The sequence below is a fragment of the Centruroides vittatus genome, unplaced genomic scaffold, assembly GCF_030686945.1.
Source record: "Centruroides vittatus isolate TY-2023 unplaced genomic scaffold, ASM3068694v2 contig_728, whole genome shotgun sequence".
NCBI classification, from domain to species: Eukaryota; Metazoa; Arthropoda; class Arachnida; order Scorpiones; family Buthidae; genus Centruroides; species Centruroides vittatus.
The window spans coordinates 362,728-382,172 of record NW_027122465.1 but is presented as its reverse complement, the minus strand read 5'-3'; the positions used below and the strand labels follow the sequence as shown (position 1 = coordinate 382,172).

Below are 19,445 nucleotides of genomic sequence, written 5' to 3'. Positions count from 1 at the left end.
TATTTTTCTGGCAAACAATTTTTTTATAGTATTTGCGAGACTGTCAGGTGGGCACTCGCTAAGTTTTGAGTCTGTTTTTATTTTCGAAAGGTGAGAGTATATTAGCAAAGGTAGAGAGTGGGCAGAAGATGTCTGATGTTGCTGGGCAGTATGGCTTGATCAGGTCTACAGTGGGTTGCAGTTCAATCATATTTCTAAGAAAGATACTGTATTACGAAGAAGACTCAAGCAGCTTAAGGAGTAACAAAAATCATATCTGAGAAATAAAGAACATTGAAGAACTCGTAATGGAACCTGAAACGGATCTGACAACAGAAGAACACCGAGAACTCTTGAATGAAGAACAGCAAAAAACTCGGTGAGTTATGTTTTCTTGTGAAAAAGAGGATTAATGCCAATATCTGCTATTAAAGATCTTTGGAAGAAATGGGAGGATGTCAGAACAACGGTCTTAGAATGGCATCCAAACCAGATTGAGGTTAATAGGCTTGGTGCTGTCTACAATTATAATGCTATTAATTACTTCTGAAAATCCTGAAGAAGAGAGAAAAGCAATCGACATTGTGGGGGTTAAAGAATCTATCCAAACAGAAAAAACCTAACTAATAAAAATGCAAGACTGTGTGTATATGTATTTTTATTATTACATATATATTTTCTTACTATGTTTGTTTATATTTTTTATTTCTTGGAGTTTCCAAAATGAATTAATCAAATTCCCATAAAAACCTATGATAAATCGATAATTGGTTAATGAACAATTTGGATAGTGAACAAAAGTCTTGGAAAGGATTATGTTCATTCTGTATTGTGTTTGATATCAAAAAGTTATGTCCAAGAATCAAAAATTAAAGAATTCTAAAGAAAACTTTACTTTAGAAAACTATGATGTTAAATATAAATGTTGATTTTAAACTATTTAATTAATAAATGTAATAGAATTTGCTTATTGTAATCACTAGAACTTACTAATACAGATAATATGAACCAACTAATAACATTGTGTGAAGTAAAATAAGATTACAATTAATAAAAAATTTTAGTTTTATTTACTTTAACATTAAGAAGATTTATTAAAACAATTAAAAACTGATTAACTACAAGATTAATTAATCACAATTTTTATTATTAATTAATAATAATTCATCCAATATTGTTTATCTGCTATTTTTTACAATATTATCTTTAACAACAGCTACTGTATGAATATAATAGAATTACAAGAAAATTCTGGTTAGTGCAGTTAATGCATTCTGTAAAATTACCACACCAATTGGAGATTATGTGTAGTGCAATCAAAAAGAAGCCTGACTATATTCATTATTTGGCTATAGCATGAAATAAAGTCTGTAGTGCTCTGCCACTTATTGGTTGTAATATGTGTGTATATTATGTATATGTATATAGATATCTTTTGTACATAGCTTCGCGTTCGTTTTATTATGTTCATTATTGTATCGGGTTTTCCTTTTTTTCTTTTTGTTTCATTGCTTGTGGTTGACACATGATCTTCTCGCTCTGAACCACCTTTTTAGAGGTGTGTGTAAAAAGGCCTTTTGATTGGTTGTGCAAAGGTCACATGGGGACAGGAAGAAAGTGGATAAATAGAAGGTCCAAGTGTGGTGGGACACCTTTTGGTTCTTACCCTTCGTCTCGAGAGGATCAGCGCTATTGAAGGATACCAAGAAAGCACGTGAGCAGGAAGCAAAAAACCATTCAGAACAAGGGAGAAGGAAAGAGGAATAGAATCTAATTCTATCTGTGGCGTTTGAGACTACAATGGAGTGAAGTGAATAAATAAGGAAGTTAGAGTGTCTGAGGTATTGTCCCAAACAATTATTTTGTTTCCACGTGCAATAGCTGTCGGTCGGACATCATTGTTTAAGTACAGAGTTACCGTAAATAGATTGTTTTCATTGTAACCTCCGTGTTAATGTGAGTCTTGTATGAACCTTGTTAGACGTTAAGGTAGGGAGAAGGAGAGTAAAGGTACGTGTGATATTTTTACTCAGAACACGTGAGTGTAAAGGCGCCTTTCAGAGAAGTTCATATGAGCCCTCAGTTTGCTGAGCATGTGTTAGTTATAAATAAATGTATATTTGTAAGGCTACTATTTGTTAATTAATTGTAGACTAGTAGACCTCAGTCTAGTTACGGTTCTTCTCAAGGCCCCTTACGACAAATCAAATGTCAAATGGCAATGTCTAAGGTGGCCAAACGGGCCACCTTAGACATTGCCATTTGACATTTGATTTGTCATTCTACCAATTGAGATTGAATTTTTCAAAACAAAATGCTAGCTATGCATAATTTTGTAATATGTTGGTCTCATGTTGCAATTCAAGAACAAATGTGAAAATTGAACAAACATCAAATTTTGAATACCTGCCACAAAAACCATTGAAAGGTTTTAGGAGGTCCAATTAAACCACAGGCAAGACCACAATATATGACACTAAGGCAAAATAAGTCAGGAGCACAACAAAAAGCATGTCAATAAATTTTTTTTATAATATGGGGATTGTACACCAGTGCAACCTGATCTAGGTTATTTTCAAGGAGGCAAAGATTGAGTTTACCACCCATTACCTCTATTGAAACATTTAAAATTTATTTATTTATTGAATTTAATTTTAGTTTGAAACAAATCTTGAATATAATATAATATTTAATATAAGTTAATTAAAATTTACATCATCAACATATATTGTAAGCAACACAAAACTATATTATAATAAATTAGTATAAAAAAAAACTATATTATAAATAACAATAGAATTAAAACTTTACTTTGTGTGTTTTTGTTCTGTAAATTGCTAAACAAGTTCCTGAAAGAATTAAAAGCTAGTTGCTTTCTTTCTTCAGTAACACATCACACAAGGAACAGTTGATTTATATATTTTTTATTAAAGGAAATGTCGAAGTCAGTTATTCAACATAGTCTCTAATGTCAATTGTAACCAACAATCAACTATTCTAAGGACTGAAAAGGGGGTCATTAAGACCCAAAATGCATTTCCTTTAATAAAAAATGCATAAATCAACTGTTCCCTGTGTGATGTATTACTGAAGAAAGAAAGCAACCTACTTTTAATTCTTTAAAATCTACAAAAAACAATTACAGTAACAGAAACCTAAAAGTTCCTGTAAATTTAAGATATGGATTGTTTGATTTTCTACAGCAAAAATGACTAGTCCAGATAAATATTCCTAATTTATAGAGGATCTTAATTTTTTTTTTTTAAATTCATTTTAACTTATTGAAACTATCTTCCTAGCATGTAAATGTCTTGGCTTGACTTCTTGTGGTATGGTTGAGAATATGTTTGCTTTATGTTCTAACTATGAGTAAAAACTTGAAGATGTAGTCTGAAACCAATAATAAACCCTCAGTATACAATGTGTAGATTTAGAAATGCATCTTCCAAATTATTTACACAAATTTTTCTGTAGTAGCCAAAAGGAACTAGATTCTTATTTTACTTGAATTAAACACAAATGGAGCTTATTTGTGAAAAACTGAAAGTTTCTGGTAAAAATCCATGGCATTTAAATTTTTATTATATTTTATAGATAAATCATCAGTTTGTATTTGTAGCTCTCAGGATTCCATTTATGTCGATTCACATTCATTCAAGAATGCAAAATGTGAATGTAATTTTTGACACTTTTGACCCTGATGTCATTTTTGATTGTTTAATTTTAGAAATTGGTATATAGTTGTTGAAAAAGTTGTTCAGATGTGAACACTCAAGATTTCTGGTAGTAAGTACTTCATCAAAGATTCTTTTCCACTTAGAAACTTGCTTCCGAACACAAACGAGTTCCATTTTCATTTTTTGTACAATTATTTTTGCTCTTTCCTTCCTGTTTCTCATAAAGTGTTTCCTTCATTCTCTGCAAATTTTGAGTCAAATCTTGCATTAACTCAACAGAATGTAAAGTGTCTTTTTTTCTGAATTTTGTTTTGTATTCAGTTTATTTCTAGAAACTCTCCACAAAAAATTTTGATATCTGAGAAATTAACATCAAAATAAATGTGATTGGAATACACAAAATAGAAACTTAATAAACTTTATTATTGATCCAACTAAAAACAAAAAATAGTGGAAAAATCTTCCTTTTTCAGTTACAGCTAATAAGATGTTGCTTGTATTGCCAACAATGGAAGATCAACTATCCTTTGTAGAACAGCATCATACAGGAACAGAATAGCAGCAGACAATTTCTAAACTACTCATTGATTGTTTAATATGACTGTGGGAAAGAAAGGAGATAAGTCCTCTGTCCCATCATGGCTCAAACAAGCTTAATTAGAGACAAGTATGGAGAATATTGGGTGCCATGGAAAAACATTAATGGAATGAAGGGCCTCTTGAGATATCCGAGCAGTGTTTGGATAGGCATTATCTTGCTGAAATTTGATTGTTAAGCATTACTAAGAAATGCAATGCCACAGATTCTAAAATTCATCTACATACCACTGAGCCATAAGGACCTGAGTTGAAAATAAATGGTGAACAGAGAACATGTTATTGCACTCTAAACACTCTAAACCACAATACATGCAGATCAAGCAGTGTGACGCTGAACAATGTTTGCTAGTCAGAATGTTGACCATAACATCTACATGTGTGTATACAATTGATATCTGTCTCCAGGCTATAATTAACTTGCTTGACTCCAAATTATTTGAATTAATTATCAAATGTTTTTTTAGATTATTAAATAACTTTCTGATTCTGTTTTTAGATATTTTGTAAAGTTATTTTAAAAATTAACATATTCATAATTTAAACAATAAAATATGTTGATATATAAACATCACTAAGCCTGATGTATTAATAATAAGCCAAACAATCACTGTGATTAATCAGGCTAATTAAGTGCTATTATTAATTAATGCTTACCTGTAATACCAAATTACTTAATAGTTAATCATTAATAATAGCACTTAATTAGTCTGATTAGTTACAGCAGTCATCTGGTTTATAAAATATGTTCAGGAAATCTGAAAAAATACTCTAATAAGTAAGCATTGAAAATATTTGTGGGTTTTTTTCCAGTAAAAGTGACTTTTTGGAATATTTCACTGTTTGTTTGGAGTAGGTTTGATTATTTGAATTCAAAAAACCTCTTTTCAGTTTGAAAAAAATATTAATGTGAAATGCTAAAGAAACATTAAACAATTTTTGATTAAAATATTTTATATTTAAAGTTTTGTGAATATTATAATATTTTTTAAAAAATATGTAAAGTGTTATTGATGGATATTATTTAACTACAATTATTTAGGAAGAAATATGGAAAAAAAAATCTCAGTACAGTCCAACAATTTCATTGAGTTCTGTTCATTCATCCACTTCTGGAGAAATTGGTTGTGGAGATGATGATGAAGAACTTGGTGCTACAAGCCTTAAATGCTCAAGGGTAAATACCTTAACTATCATTTAAATATAAAATTTGCTATTTTTATACACATATGTATAGCTTCATCTGTCTTACTCAATAATGTGAAATGTTTAAGTGGAAGTAGACATTTTACTGAAAAAGTAAATTGTAGTAGAAAGAGGATCTTTAATACATTATCAGTACCAAAAAGTTCAAAACCTCAAAAGTATTTAATATTTTATGAGGCAACAAAAGCTAATACTTGACATGTATTTTATGTAATAAAATGGTGGTGAGCAATCCATTTTAAGTACCATATGCTTATTTACGAGAAAGCTTATAACTAGTAATTTGTTTGCATTATTTTTAAATCACAATGTTTTATTTTGCTTTACTATCAATTATTGAAACTTTTTGATACATAGATTAAATAACTGTAAATAGTGTATAAAGAATCGTTATATATTTTAAAAAGTAGGTGAAATACAGTGTCATAAAGTGACACAAAATGCTGAGCTTGAAATACTGAAGGTTGGGATAAAGTATATATATGTCTATAGTGTGTGTATATATATATATATATATATATATATATATATATATATGTATGCATGCTGGTGAATTTGAAAGTTATCTAAATTAAATTAAACAATTATTTATTGTGACATCATCACAATTCTTTCAATTTTAGTATTGTTGTGCATCATACTTTTCTTTTCCTGTTAACGATGGAATCATGCTGGTCATCTGTTTAACTCTGTTCAGGAGAAAATTTTCAAATTGAAATATGATTTCCAGTGGACAATAGGAATTTATAGATCTACAATTTTTGAAAATTGCAGCTCAAATAGAAAAATATTGAATTTATTACAATTACATAAAAAACTATTTTGCAACAGTAAATATTTTTTTTTTTATGATTGTGAAAAATACTTTTTACAAACTCAAAAGTCACAATATCTCCAAATGAAAAATATATGTCTTTAGACCGTATTCATAATCACTTGCACATACATATCATGGATATAGAATCATAAGCAGCTAACTGCAAAACTAATTTTCAGAAAATGGGATTTGAATATTGCAAATTTGGGTGGTCAATCACCCACCAAAAATTTATTATTTTATGTAATCATTTGAAATTTTACATATCTGCTTATGGTCCCAAGTAGAATATGTTAGATTTAATAAGAATACTCTATCATTAAAAAACTGCAAAATTTAGATATAGCTTTTTATAATTCTATATCCTCAATACATAGTCTTATTTTGGATAAGTTTTCTATTGTTAAGACCAATAAAATTTTTAATCTAAGTAAAGTTTTGGATAAATTTTATTTTGTAAACAGTTTTATATGCAGATTATATTTGCAAAATAATTATTTCATAGGAGGCACATTTTCCATAGTTTGTATGTCATGTTATTAAAAATGAACACTTAGAGTTTATTTAACGAAACTAATGTTATTTGAATCCTGTTTTCTATGTAATGATAAATAATCTTACTAATAATAATATCATAGTTCTTTTTTTTGAAAAGTTTTATATTTTCTTTATCATTTCTCTACTAACAATATATAAGTTTTTGATCACATCTGATTATTTTTGCTCTACCTTGTTACATTGCATTCTACAATATACCATAGAATATACAAACCAACTACCAGTTTTATTTTCTATTTATTTATTATTGTTTATTTTCATAATATTAATACAGAAATACAATTTACTTAAATTTATAGATAAAAATTTTTGTTTAAAGAAAGTTATCTTTTACATGATGCTAGCTTTATTCTATCTTTGAATGTTTTACACATGAAATGCATAAAACATTCAAAGATGGAATAAAGTAGTTTTAAACGACAAGTGTATGTTACATCTCTTACATAAAACTAATGACAAGTCAAATTTTTGAGTTGCAATTTGAAAAAAACCTATCAATTGAAACTCCTTGAAAGACCTATAAATTCCCATTGTTGTCCATCTGTCTTTCTTTAGTTTTGAGAATGGAGTTAGACAGATGAAATCTGACACCAGATATGGAAAGATTAGGGGCAAAAGATCCCAATTAACTATATACAAACATCTGATGCAAACCAGAAGTCACATTATTTAAATTCAAAACTTCCCCTGAAAGCAGTTAATAGATGACCAGTTAACACTTCTCCCACACCGGGTTGTATAAACAAAAAAATTAAATAAAAGGAAATTTAAATATTTGGAACGGCACGCGGTTGCCCAACGTACTCGATCGTTTAAATTACGGAACACGTTCCATTTATTTATGCTGTTCGATTATCAAATCCAGAATTGGCCTGAGGAAGAGCCCAGGAGGGGCAGTGAAAACGTTCGCCATTTCGAAAAATAGTTCGCACCGGTTATCGGTTTTAGAAGGTATTTAATTTTTTTTATAGATGACCAGCATGACTCTATTGTTGAAAGAAAAGTATAATGTAGAGGAGCAAGCCATTACTAATTTGAGGTGGAGAGCATATATTTTAAATTTAATTAATTAAAAATTGCAGCCTGGCATTGTGATGATGTCACAATAAATAATTGCTCATATTAAATAACTTCATAGCATAATACAGGAAATCTTTGTTAATTCAAACTCAGATAGTTTGAATAGTTTGTAACCATACTTTTGTCCCAGCCAGAGATATAGAGATTTACACATTAAGAATTCGGTTAGTTCAAAGTATGGCCACTTTGTAATTCAAAGTGAAAATTCTGTCTGAACTGTGGTAAGTGTACATTAACTCATATGTTTAGATTGAAGTTCCTCCATTCTATAGAGAACAATTGACCAAGAACAACTCTAATCTGGTCAATATGGCTTTGACTTTATGGTAACACATTTTTGGGTGTCACCTTACATATGGACTACCCCTTTTTCTCTTATCTCATAAAATATGGTTAGGTTTTGGGATTGCAAGATTGGGCAACAAGTAGCAGATTGAAATATTTGTAGGACTCTAGTACTACTTTTGGATGACTTACTACTTTTTGGGCCACTTTAAAAATAATTTGGGCTACATTTTGAGTAATTCTGCTTTACTTTTTTATAAAATTATCTGGAGACCTGTGTGGTTTTCACTGGACATATGCTGTTTACCTGCAGTTAATTAATAATATAAATAAATGAAAATATAATATGGTTACTTATACAGAATGCTTATATAGAATACAAAATTTGCTTAAATACAAACAATGAAAAACAATAATTAATGTACATGCCAAATGCCATGTACATCAATTACATGGCATTTGGCATATTCTACAGAAATATGTAAATCTCTGATAATTTGAAGTTGCAAATGTTTCATCCCTGAATTTTGAACTAATGAGGATGTGCTGTATTACACATAATTTTTTAATAATAAATATAATCGACATTGTAGAATAATTTAACCATTAATAGATATTCCTTAATAAAATTTAGTTTTAAGCTTTTTTAATGTCATTATCTTTTAAGAACTATACATAGAGTAAGCTAAATACAGCAATTAAGAATATATAATTTCAATAAAATTGAATAACGAACCTACTGGAACTGGTATAATAAAGAGAAAACAACACCTTTCTTAAATTCCAGCAAACGTTTAACTATATAAGAACGTTTTCAACTGATTTCATCAGTCTTCTTCAGTTACTCGAACAAAAAAAAGAAGAAAGAACCAAATTCAAATTTACAAAATCACAGGGACGCAGATGGGCTATCGTCTGCTTGGAAATCATTCATTGGATAACGTAAGATTGTGATATATATAGTTTGTCAAGAATCTGCATTTTTTGTCAAAAACTTGCATTTTTTACCGTTTATCGGTACATCGTTTTTGCATAGTCTGCGCAATCACGAGAATTCTTTCCATTCTCGTGATTTTGTAAATTTGAATTTGGTTCTTTCTTCTTTTTTTTGTTCGAGTAACTGAAGAAGACTGATGAAATCAGTTGAAAACGTTCTTATATAGTTAAACGTTTGCTGGAATTTAAGAAAGGTGTTGTTTTCTCTTTATATAATTTCAAATTTTTCAATTTGTTTTCATTATAAAATGTTTTGTTTGAAATAAGTAATTTTCTGTTGTTTTTCATTTTTATATTATTAATATTTTATATTTATGCATTTATTATATTTAATTAATTATATTAATGTATAGTAAAAAATTATTAATGTAGGATCCAGATTTAAGTAGTGAAAGCGAAGATGAATGCGATCTTTTAGAACATCACAGTTTTGTTCAAGAATGGTTGCAAAGAGAAGATTCCCAAATAACTTCAACTAATCAGGTTGGAATTCTAGAATAATAAATTTTTATTATAATTGCATATTTAGTTTATTCTTTTATTTTATTAGTAAATAATAAATCATTTTATGATTTATTATTTATGATAAGTCTATAGATATCATTAATAATTTTATTGAATTTTTAAAATTTCAGTTATCTGTTTTTGAAAGTACCAACTGAAAAAAAAATGCATAAATGAAAAACATGACTGAAAACTGCCTTTCTTTACAGACAAGTCTCTGGATTTACTGTCTGGTCAAGTCAGACTGGAGAGTAAATCCACATTTAATTTTAAGTCTTAATATTTTGGGATTTGTTACTATTTTTTTTTTATTTGATTTTTTACTTTTGCTAAAACATTAAACAATTAATCATTAAAAAGAAAAAAATGTTTTAAAAAATTATAATAAAATGTCGTATTTTTTTAATTTGAAAAGTTTGATATGTATCAAACACACTAAGATAAAAAAAAATCTTTAAACATTTTATTTAGCACTTATTTTAATACTTCTATGTATTTTTGATCTAGGATTGTCATTTATAAAATTTAAAGCTTTATCAACCAATAACTTTCTGCTTGCAGCTATTTTATAAAACATTGAAATATTATACAATGCAAACCACTTAGCAGTGGAAATGATGGTTTTTTTCATTAAACTTACTTCCTATGTCAACTATAAACATGTCTAAGCCATCCAGCTCCATAGAATAACAGGTAAAACTGTGAATGATTGAAACTCATTCTTCAACTTTTACAGAAAAATGATTTTGTTAGTGACACTCATCCATAGACCAGAAAAAAGTGTTAACTTTGTATTTTTACAACTCTTTTTAAATTTTTTATACTTAAAAACTATTTAAATGTTTATAATTGTTCTTGCCATTTCTACAATGAAAAACAATGATCTCTCCCTTATGACTACCCACATTTTTTACAGTTGAAGATAAAGGGTTGCTTTATGAAAGACGATAATCATAAATTGGAGAGTGTAAAATGTAAACATACCCTGAACTAATTTCTCAATTTGTTGAAAGGTATTTTATTTCAACCTGGTAAAAAACAAAATTATAAATGAATTTTTGTATAATGTTGGAACTGACAAATGTATAAGTAGGAAAAATGAATAAGTCTAAAATATATAACTGACATTTTACTGTAGTTTTATTATTTTAATTTTATTTTAACATTAAAAATATTTTACTTTTAAAAATTCAATATGGTGAATTCAGTTTTCTTTAAATGTTCTTAATATATTGATAGATATAATTGTGTTATGGATATTTTAGTTTTGAAAGCATTAATAATGCTCATCATTTTCTTTTTATTATGCAAAGAAAGTTATTGGTTTATTTTTTGTATTAAGTATTTTAAACTTTTTAATTTTAGTTTAATATTATTTTGATTATAGAAAATAAATGTTGTTGCTTTTAAATAGGCCGATTATACATATGATGATGAAGAAATTGGGAATTGGAGTTTACAGCTATCAAATACTGAGGTGAAAAGTGTAGAGAACAACAGTACTATGTGGGAAAATCAGTGGAATCAGCCAAATGATGCTGTTTTTCCAGATAAATCTTATATTCATCAGTTAGAAAAAATTCAGGAAACAACTTTAGAAGATGAATATCAGGATGATTATTGGAACTCTGGTTTATGGAATACTAATGAGCTGCAGTCATCACTTCAGTTAGATGATAAAACATGTGATAATTTCATAAAGAAAGAAATTGAAACAACGGATATTAAAAATTCAATAACTAATATAACCGAAGATAAAATTGTATTGTCTCATCCTGATGTAGATAATAATGTTGAAAGTAATGATCAAAATGATACCCTTTCCTTGAAAAACTATGATTTTCAAGAAAGTTCTGCTATTACTGTTACAGATACTGATATAATCAGAGATGAATGTTGTAATATCATCATTCCTGAAGAGAAAACTGATTTTAATAGTTTACAATGTGAAGCAACTGAATTTAATAGAGATTTTTATCGCCTCTGTATGGTTGGTTCTACTCGAAGTTTAGTAACATCAGAATGTGGAAGCCATACTGGAAGTCATACTGAAGCAGAACAACCATCAGAAAATACAGTAGAACAGAATGAAACTCAAATAACATTACCAGATCAAGAATCAAAAGTCACAGTAAATGAGAGCGAAAGTTCAGTCATTGATAAATCATCAAATAATGAAAGTAAGATGGAAAATGAAACTGCTTTGAGTAGTGAAACTACATGTAATGAATCAAAGTGCCAAATTGACGAAAACACAGAAAAAGAAATGACAGGAAAAGAAATTACAAAAGATAAAATTCCTCCTGCTATTCCTCCGAAAAAGAAATTACAGATAACAAAAACAGCAGGTTTAAAGAATGACACAAATTATTTAGGGCATCCTTATAGTAAAGTAACAATAGACAAACTATATTTACATGAAAAAACAAAAATATCTGCTGGTTCCAGTAGGTTAATGTCTGATAAAAGAAAAAAGAATTCAACGAGGATTTTGTATACAACTAAAACAAAAACACACGAACAGTCCAAACATTCAGAAGATCATTCCAGAAAATTACACAAAGACAGTTTAAATAATTCTTCAGTTAGAAAAACTATAATTGAAAAGAAAATTTATAGACAAACTTCAAGAGATTCTCACAAACATAATGTAAGTAATCCATCCACAGTTTCTGTGACTCCTTTAGAAAAATCATCAAAATTAATCAAATCATCAGAAGATAAAGAGAAAAAGGAAATCAAATTAAAAAATCGTATGCAAAAAAGTACAACACAGCATAAACCAAAATCTGTCAAACTCAATGAAATTTCAGGCCTATCTGAGAAAGATAATTTTGATCTGGAAAAGCGATTAGCTGGTGAAGGGGGCCACATGTCAGTAGCTGCTAAAATACAAGAATTGAATGCCTTTATAAAGAATGAAAGTGAAAAATCAAGAGTGACAATACAAAAGGTAAAACCAAAAAAAAATGTTCCTGAAGAAAGGAAGGATTTAATACAAGAAAAAAAGAAAGAAGTTCAAATTAAGGAAGCAACTATCATAAAAAAGAGCAATATTAAAGAAGGTTGTGGAACATCCTGGGTACATGTTGAAGCAGATATTGATCTTAGTGACCCAAAGGTATTTTTACATATTTACTTTTTTTATTGTGTAATCACTCATTTTGAGTTCAATTAATATGGTATTTGATGAATGGCATGGTTATGACATTTACACATACTGATTTTTTCTTTTTTTGTGTTTAATTGTCCATCTTCCATTTCACCATGGCACTCATTCAGTTTTTATTAAATAATTGGGGTAATGTTAGGGGTAAAGATCGTTGAGGTGTCAAATATTAGCCTTACTGTATTCTTTTCTCATGCTAATGTTGAAATGATTGAGGTTTGTTGTCCTCCAACATAGTTTGTCATATAGAAGAAAATTTATCTTTTTATACATATATTATATATGTATTATTTTTGAAAAATATTCAGAAATATTGTGAAAGATTTTGTTTTAGATTTATTTAATTTACAAATAACCTCAAGGTAATAAAATTCTATGAAATATTGCCATATTACCAATAGATAAAAGTGGATCTTACCATAAATTTTTCTCATTTCTCTGATTATGTAATCTAAAAGTTAATCAAATCAATGAAATGTTAAGTAGCATATGAAGCTGTGCTACAAATTCATTTAATCAGTAGCTGCATGAATTCAGCTTGGACTATTAATAGTTCTCTGAGTATTTTCTTTAATAATACTTTTTAGTGAAATGATATTATATTACTTAGCAAAAACTTCTGTAGTATATTATTTCAAATAAAACATCCAAAGAGAAAAATGGGATCAGTTATCTTGTGAATGATTGTCTGATGGAAATGATTCAGGATATAGATTCCAATTCTTTTGACTCTTCTGAACTGATATTTTTATCAGTTCAGAAGAGTCAAAAGAATTGGAATCTATAATTGGATGATGGATATTGTCATGGAGTGATATTACTTCATGGTGATATTTTGAGAGTGAAGAAAGATCTAATTTTTAAGTTAAAATATAATGAAATGCAGTTAACATTAAACAGTGTATCAAAAAATATATTAATAATTTTATTACATTCCAATTGCTTGCCTTTCATTAATTACTTTTATTTTTTAATAGTAATCTATTGATATTCATATTGTAAAAATTTGTATCAGGTCAGTCCATAAGTCCATGAGCATTTTTATGACCTTGAGAAAAGTCTTGTTTTGCTGTTAAAAATGTCAGTTTAATGTGATAATTTTTACACTGAAGTGTTAAATTGGATCTCATTCATATAATACTGTTCAGAATTGTGAACATTTCAGTTGTTTATTTTGGTTAAAATGGAAGTAACAGAGGAATACAAAAGACATGTTTTATACTTTTTATTTTTAAGTGGTGAGAATGCTACAAATGCAGCCAAAAAAATAAATACTGTACATAATCAAATTGTAATTAGTGCAAGGACTGTGCAGAAGTGGTTTGAAAGATTTAGAAACAATGATTTTAGTGTGGAGGATAAGGCTTGTACTGGAAGACCCATTGATTTTGATGATGATGCTCTCTCTGCACTAGTTGAAGCAGAACCATCTTTAACAGTTGATGAAATTGTGGAACGTTTAAATTCATCCCATGGAACTGTTCATAGACACCTACAACAAATCGGAAAAGTTTTGAAGCTAGGAAAATGGATGCCACATGAACTGTCAATAGCTAACCGACAACAACGTGTAAACATTTGCACATCTCTTTTATCCCATATTGCTTTAGAACCTTTCCTTGGTAGGCTGGTTACTGGAGATGAAAAATGGATCCTCTATAATAATGTGACGAGAAAAAGACAATGGATGGATCGCGACAAGCAGCCAAAACCGACTGCAAAAGGTGGATTGCATCCAAAAAAAATTCTTTTGTCTGTTTGGTGGGATATGTCAGGTGTGATTCACTTTGAGCTGTTAGAACCTAATCAAACAATTACAGCTTAAATGTATTGTGAGCAATTACAGCATTTAAATGAAAAATTGAAAAAAAAATTGACTGTCGTTAGTGAACAGAAAGCAGGTTCTCTTGCAGCATAACAATGCCAGACAGCACGCTGCAAAAATAATTGTACAGAAACTTGAAAGCTATAACTGGGAAATTTTACCTCATCCACCATATTTGCCAGATATTGCTCCCAGTGATTATCATCTTTTTTGCAGTTTGCAGAATTTTTTAAAAGGGAAAACTTTTGAGGATGAGAACAATGTAAAAAAGGCTATTTCTGAATATTTTGATTCAAAACTGAAATCATTTTATGAAGACAGGATTAAAAAGCTACCATCAAGATGGCAAGAAATTGTACAAAATAATGGTGAATACATTATAGATTGAAATAAAATTTAATTAAAATTTTTTGCTGATTTTTTTGTAGATAAAAATATGCATGAATTTATGGACTGACCTGATATTAATTTTTAAAATATCATTATAACAACGATATATAAAGAATTAGTTATTAGATAATTATAGAATAATTAAAAACAATTCTTTAGAATTAAAATTGTGAAATAAAAGGAATGTATAAAACTTGGGACTATATTCAAATATTTAAGATTTTAAATTATTACTACTAAAATATTTATTCCTTCAGAAATTTTTTGGATCAGTTTAGTCTAATATCAGCATTCCAAGTAGAACTTGGGTACAATTCAAAATAATGTAGCTTAGTATTATGGGCATGGGAAATTTTCAATAGTCATGCAATAAATGATAGCTAATAATATGCTGGAACTATTTTACAGTGCTGCTAACAATGTATTACAATGGCATTTGAGTAAGTAACCAGAAAAAATATACTTGAAATTGTAAAACTGGACACATTTGTTTATCTGAGGTTTTATCTGGGATGATTTCATTATTCATTATAAATAAAACAATATGTTTGATAAAAATTGCCAGGACAAATAATTGTAAAAATTAACAAATATTAGACTGTACAATGAAGAGTTTTCTTTGTCCTTGTTCACACATCAGGAAAATAACAAGTCTTAAGTCAGAGTTGACTTTTTATTGGAGGATACTTTGTTCGCCTCATTATTGCAAAACATTAAAAAACTTCTTTTCAGTAATGGCACAATTAAAAAATGTAAAATAACAATCTTCCTGAGGTGTAAACTAGGACAAAGAAGACTTTTCATTGTATAGTCTAATATTTGTTAATTTTTACAATTATTTGTCCTGGCAATTTTTATCAAATGTATTTTATATTTTTTAATTGTTCCATCACCAAAAGGAAGTTTTTTAACATTTTGCATAATGAGGCAGACAAAGCAGCCTTCAATAAAAGGTTGACTCTGCCATAAGACTGTCATTTTCTTGAGGTGTAAACAAGGATAAAGAAGACTCTTCATTGTATAGTTTAATATTCGTTAAAACAATGTGTCTTGTCACATTTATTTTTAATAATGTATTTAAATGAAAATAATTTAAAATATTTCTGTATTGTTATTCTATATGAAAATTATTTCAAGTGAAAACAAATTATTTATTATAAAATAATAAACTGAAAAATCTTAATTATTTATTGTGATATTATCATAATGTTGGGCTGCAATTTTTAATGATATTTTAATTTAAAAATTGAGACCTCTGGACCTGAAATTTTCTGTATTCTGGTCTCTATTTTCATCTATCTAACTCTGTTTCCAAGATTAATGAAGGACAGCAAGACAGATAACAGTGGAAATTTATAAATCTGCAATTTGAAAATTGCAGTCTAATTGTACAATAATAGTGTATTACATACATACATTTCATCTTTTGATACTGCTCTTCCACAAACCATACATTTTTTCTTCATCTCAATAGATTAGCTGTATTTTAGTAATGATTTACACTAAATGCTAAATATAATAAAAAAGTTAATTTGTTTAGAAATATAGTGAAAATTGAAAGATCTAATAGCCAAGCATACCAATTATTCCAATAGAACAGGTATGTCAGTTAATTCAGGTTACTCTCCTTTGGAATTTATGCTTCAGTATACCTTCCATCCCATTAAGGTTCTGGTTCAATATACAAGTTATATGATTTATAGCCTTTCCTCCAGGAGGGTTGTCTTGTGTTGGAGAGCAGTTTTTAATGTCAAGTAATTTCCATTTTTAGTATTGAATTAATAACTAATTTTAAAGTAATTTTGATATAATATATTATTTAAAAATCATGCAAACTTCTAACTCTAGCACTGAAAAAGTTCACCTGTACTATAAAAAAAAATGACATAATGGTTGTCATTCTCATACAGCATAGCTAAATCTCTGTTTTTAATATATAATATAAAACCAATTAACTGGCATTTAATTATATAAAAAATCTGTTTTTTGAATTGTATCTACTTGAAGTGCTTATATCAAATAAAATTAGTTCAAAAACATTTTCAAAAGAATAACTTTTTTGACTACTGTTCTTGATTTATTGATATATAATAAGTTATAAAAATTTAATTATGTATACCTTATAGATAGAAATCATAGTTTTCATAAACATTAGTAATGGTAACAATTTGTTGTTTCTGAAAAAGTTCTTTACTTCTCTTAGTAAACCCTTAATTCTATATACTTGAAATAATAATTAAATTGTATTTATTAGGCAAGAGCAAATCTTCTAGACTCAATGATGGCCAGCAGCAGTAGTAGTAATAGTGAGACAGAAGAAGAAGGTGAAGATGAAGTTTTAGAACATAAACATCATCAGAGATTGCATGCCCTTCACAGATTTAGGAGACACAAAAAAAGAGGTATGACAATTTACTATAATATAAATTTTAGGGTTTTATCATTTTAATTAAAATTTTTCTTTTTGCATTCTTAAATTTAACATTAAATAGTAATTAATAAGAATGATAAAATAATATTAGTTTTCTGTCATTTTTTAAAAATAAGGAATTAAATCATATATTTTTGTTTTTAGCAACAGATAAAGATGCTGTTATAAGTTTTATTCCTCGTATGAGGGCTTCAATCATAGATCGTCATGATTTCTATTATCGTTATGGAGAAAAGGAAAGAGAAGCAGTGGCATGCTTTGATTTTCTAGACGACATGTCCACTTCACCAAGTGATGTTGGTTCTTGTGAACTTCTTGGCCGAGAAGTGGTAGAAAATAATAATAATATCAATCAGTTGGCACATTCTTGTCCAGACAACACAATCAAACCAAGTAGATTTTCACTTGACGATACTAAACTCTCATGTAATAGGAGGCATGCAAGAGAAAATCATCTATCTACGACGACGTTGAATTCTCAAGATGGGGAAATCATCGATCATATCTCATTAAGCGACTCATGTGCCGAGAGTTATTCTTCTTCCACACACAGTCTCAACCACATACTTTAACTGTATGGATCTAAACTTCCATCAAAAACTCAATCATCTGTTATCGGCAATAATAATGGTGCAAATTATATCAAACTAAGACAAAAGTGCAAAAATATTAACAGCATCATACAAAAATATATTTTTGTGACTGTGTTCAAAATGGTGCAACTTGCCTTAATTCAGGCTAATGCCATATAAATTTTAAGTGTAAATACAAGCGTGTGGTTGATTAAAGAAAACATTTAGTGGGGATTGTTTATCTTCAACTTAATTATGTTTAGATAGACAACTGATCCATGTATGTTATGTAAGATTCAAGATAAGAAATTGCTGTAATTTGTCCATAGATGTGATTGCCAAGAAAGATGGCATAATCCTGTATTTTCTGCAGAAAAATCTTTTTGTTGTTCTTGTTGTTGTTCTTGTTGTTGTTGTACTGTATCAAAAATTTCTACAATAGACACTTGTAGAGAATTATCATAATCATTTTTCTTTCTTTGTTTTTTAATTTTATTAGTAGTCCTATCCTATTGTCACGGACTACAGTTTATTTATTTATCATATTTTGTTGCATACTGCCAAGCCTTGAAAACAAGTTTGAAAGAAGACTGATACATCTAAGTACAACATTAAGAACCGACTAGAAATCATATTTAAAACACCATATTCTAAGATGGACATTTTTGTATCTAATATGGTGTATTTTCACAGTAATTGTAAATACATGTCCATCCATCTGAATTTGTATTTCATTTTCATATCAATAAAGTTACGCTTCACTGAATTTTTATCAATGAAAAACAAAAATATATATATACACACATCATTATTAAAAAATGTTACAGAAGATATTTATTTTATCAATAGAAAAATATAGAATTAAATCTATTAGAACACCTATTGATAACTATATAAAATCTTGCCACAATAAAATATCTAAATCTTAAATCAAAGTGAAAATTAGTTTTTACAAATAAGTAGATTTTGATTAGCTTTAATTCTACATTTTAAAAATTTTATTTAATTTTTAGTTTCCAAAATTTGAATTTATTTATTTAATTATTTATTTTGATTTTACTTTTAAGTAATGATATTTCCTACTTTTAACTATTTACTCTAGATTAAATAATATTTTTATAATTATTTTAAAAACAGCATTATTTGAAAACTCTTATAAATTTTATTGTGGCATTGAAAACAGTAACATATCAATTTAATTGTCAGGAAATTAAATTCCCTTTGAATTAAAAAATAAATTATATGGTTTGGAAAAATTTTAATTCTGTTTGAATATTTGTGAATTTTACATGCTTCTCAGAATTGAATGTAATACGGATCAAATGTTAGTATACTGGAAGCATAGTTAATGTTCTTATA

At 28.2% G+C, this 19,445-nt stretch overlaps 1 protein-coding gene across 2 annotated transcripts in view; it reads left to right on the top strand.

The window, feature by feature from the left end:
- Positions 1-18,852, top strand: part of LOC136980874 (repetitive organellar protein-like) — a 96,930-nt gene extending 78,078 nt beyond the window's left edge. For both annotated transcript variants that reach the window (XM_067277076.1, XM_067277075.1), the window contains 5 exons: positions 5,296-5,430; positions 9,568-9,678; positions 11,114-12,820; positions 17,338-17,485; positions 17,659-18,852. In XM_067277076.1, the coding sequence (XP_067133177.1) occupies positions 5,296-5,430; positions 9,568-9,678; positions 11,114-12,820; positions 17,338-17,485; positions 17,659-18,086 (2,529 nt within the window). In that variant the 3' untranslated portion in view covers positions 18,087-18,852. The remainder of the gene's footprint in view (positions 1-5,295; positions 5,431-9,567; positions 9,679-11,113; positions 12,821-17,337; positions 17,486-17,658) is intronic.
- The last annotated feature ends 593 nt before the right edge of the window (positions 18,853-19,445 follow it).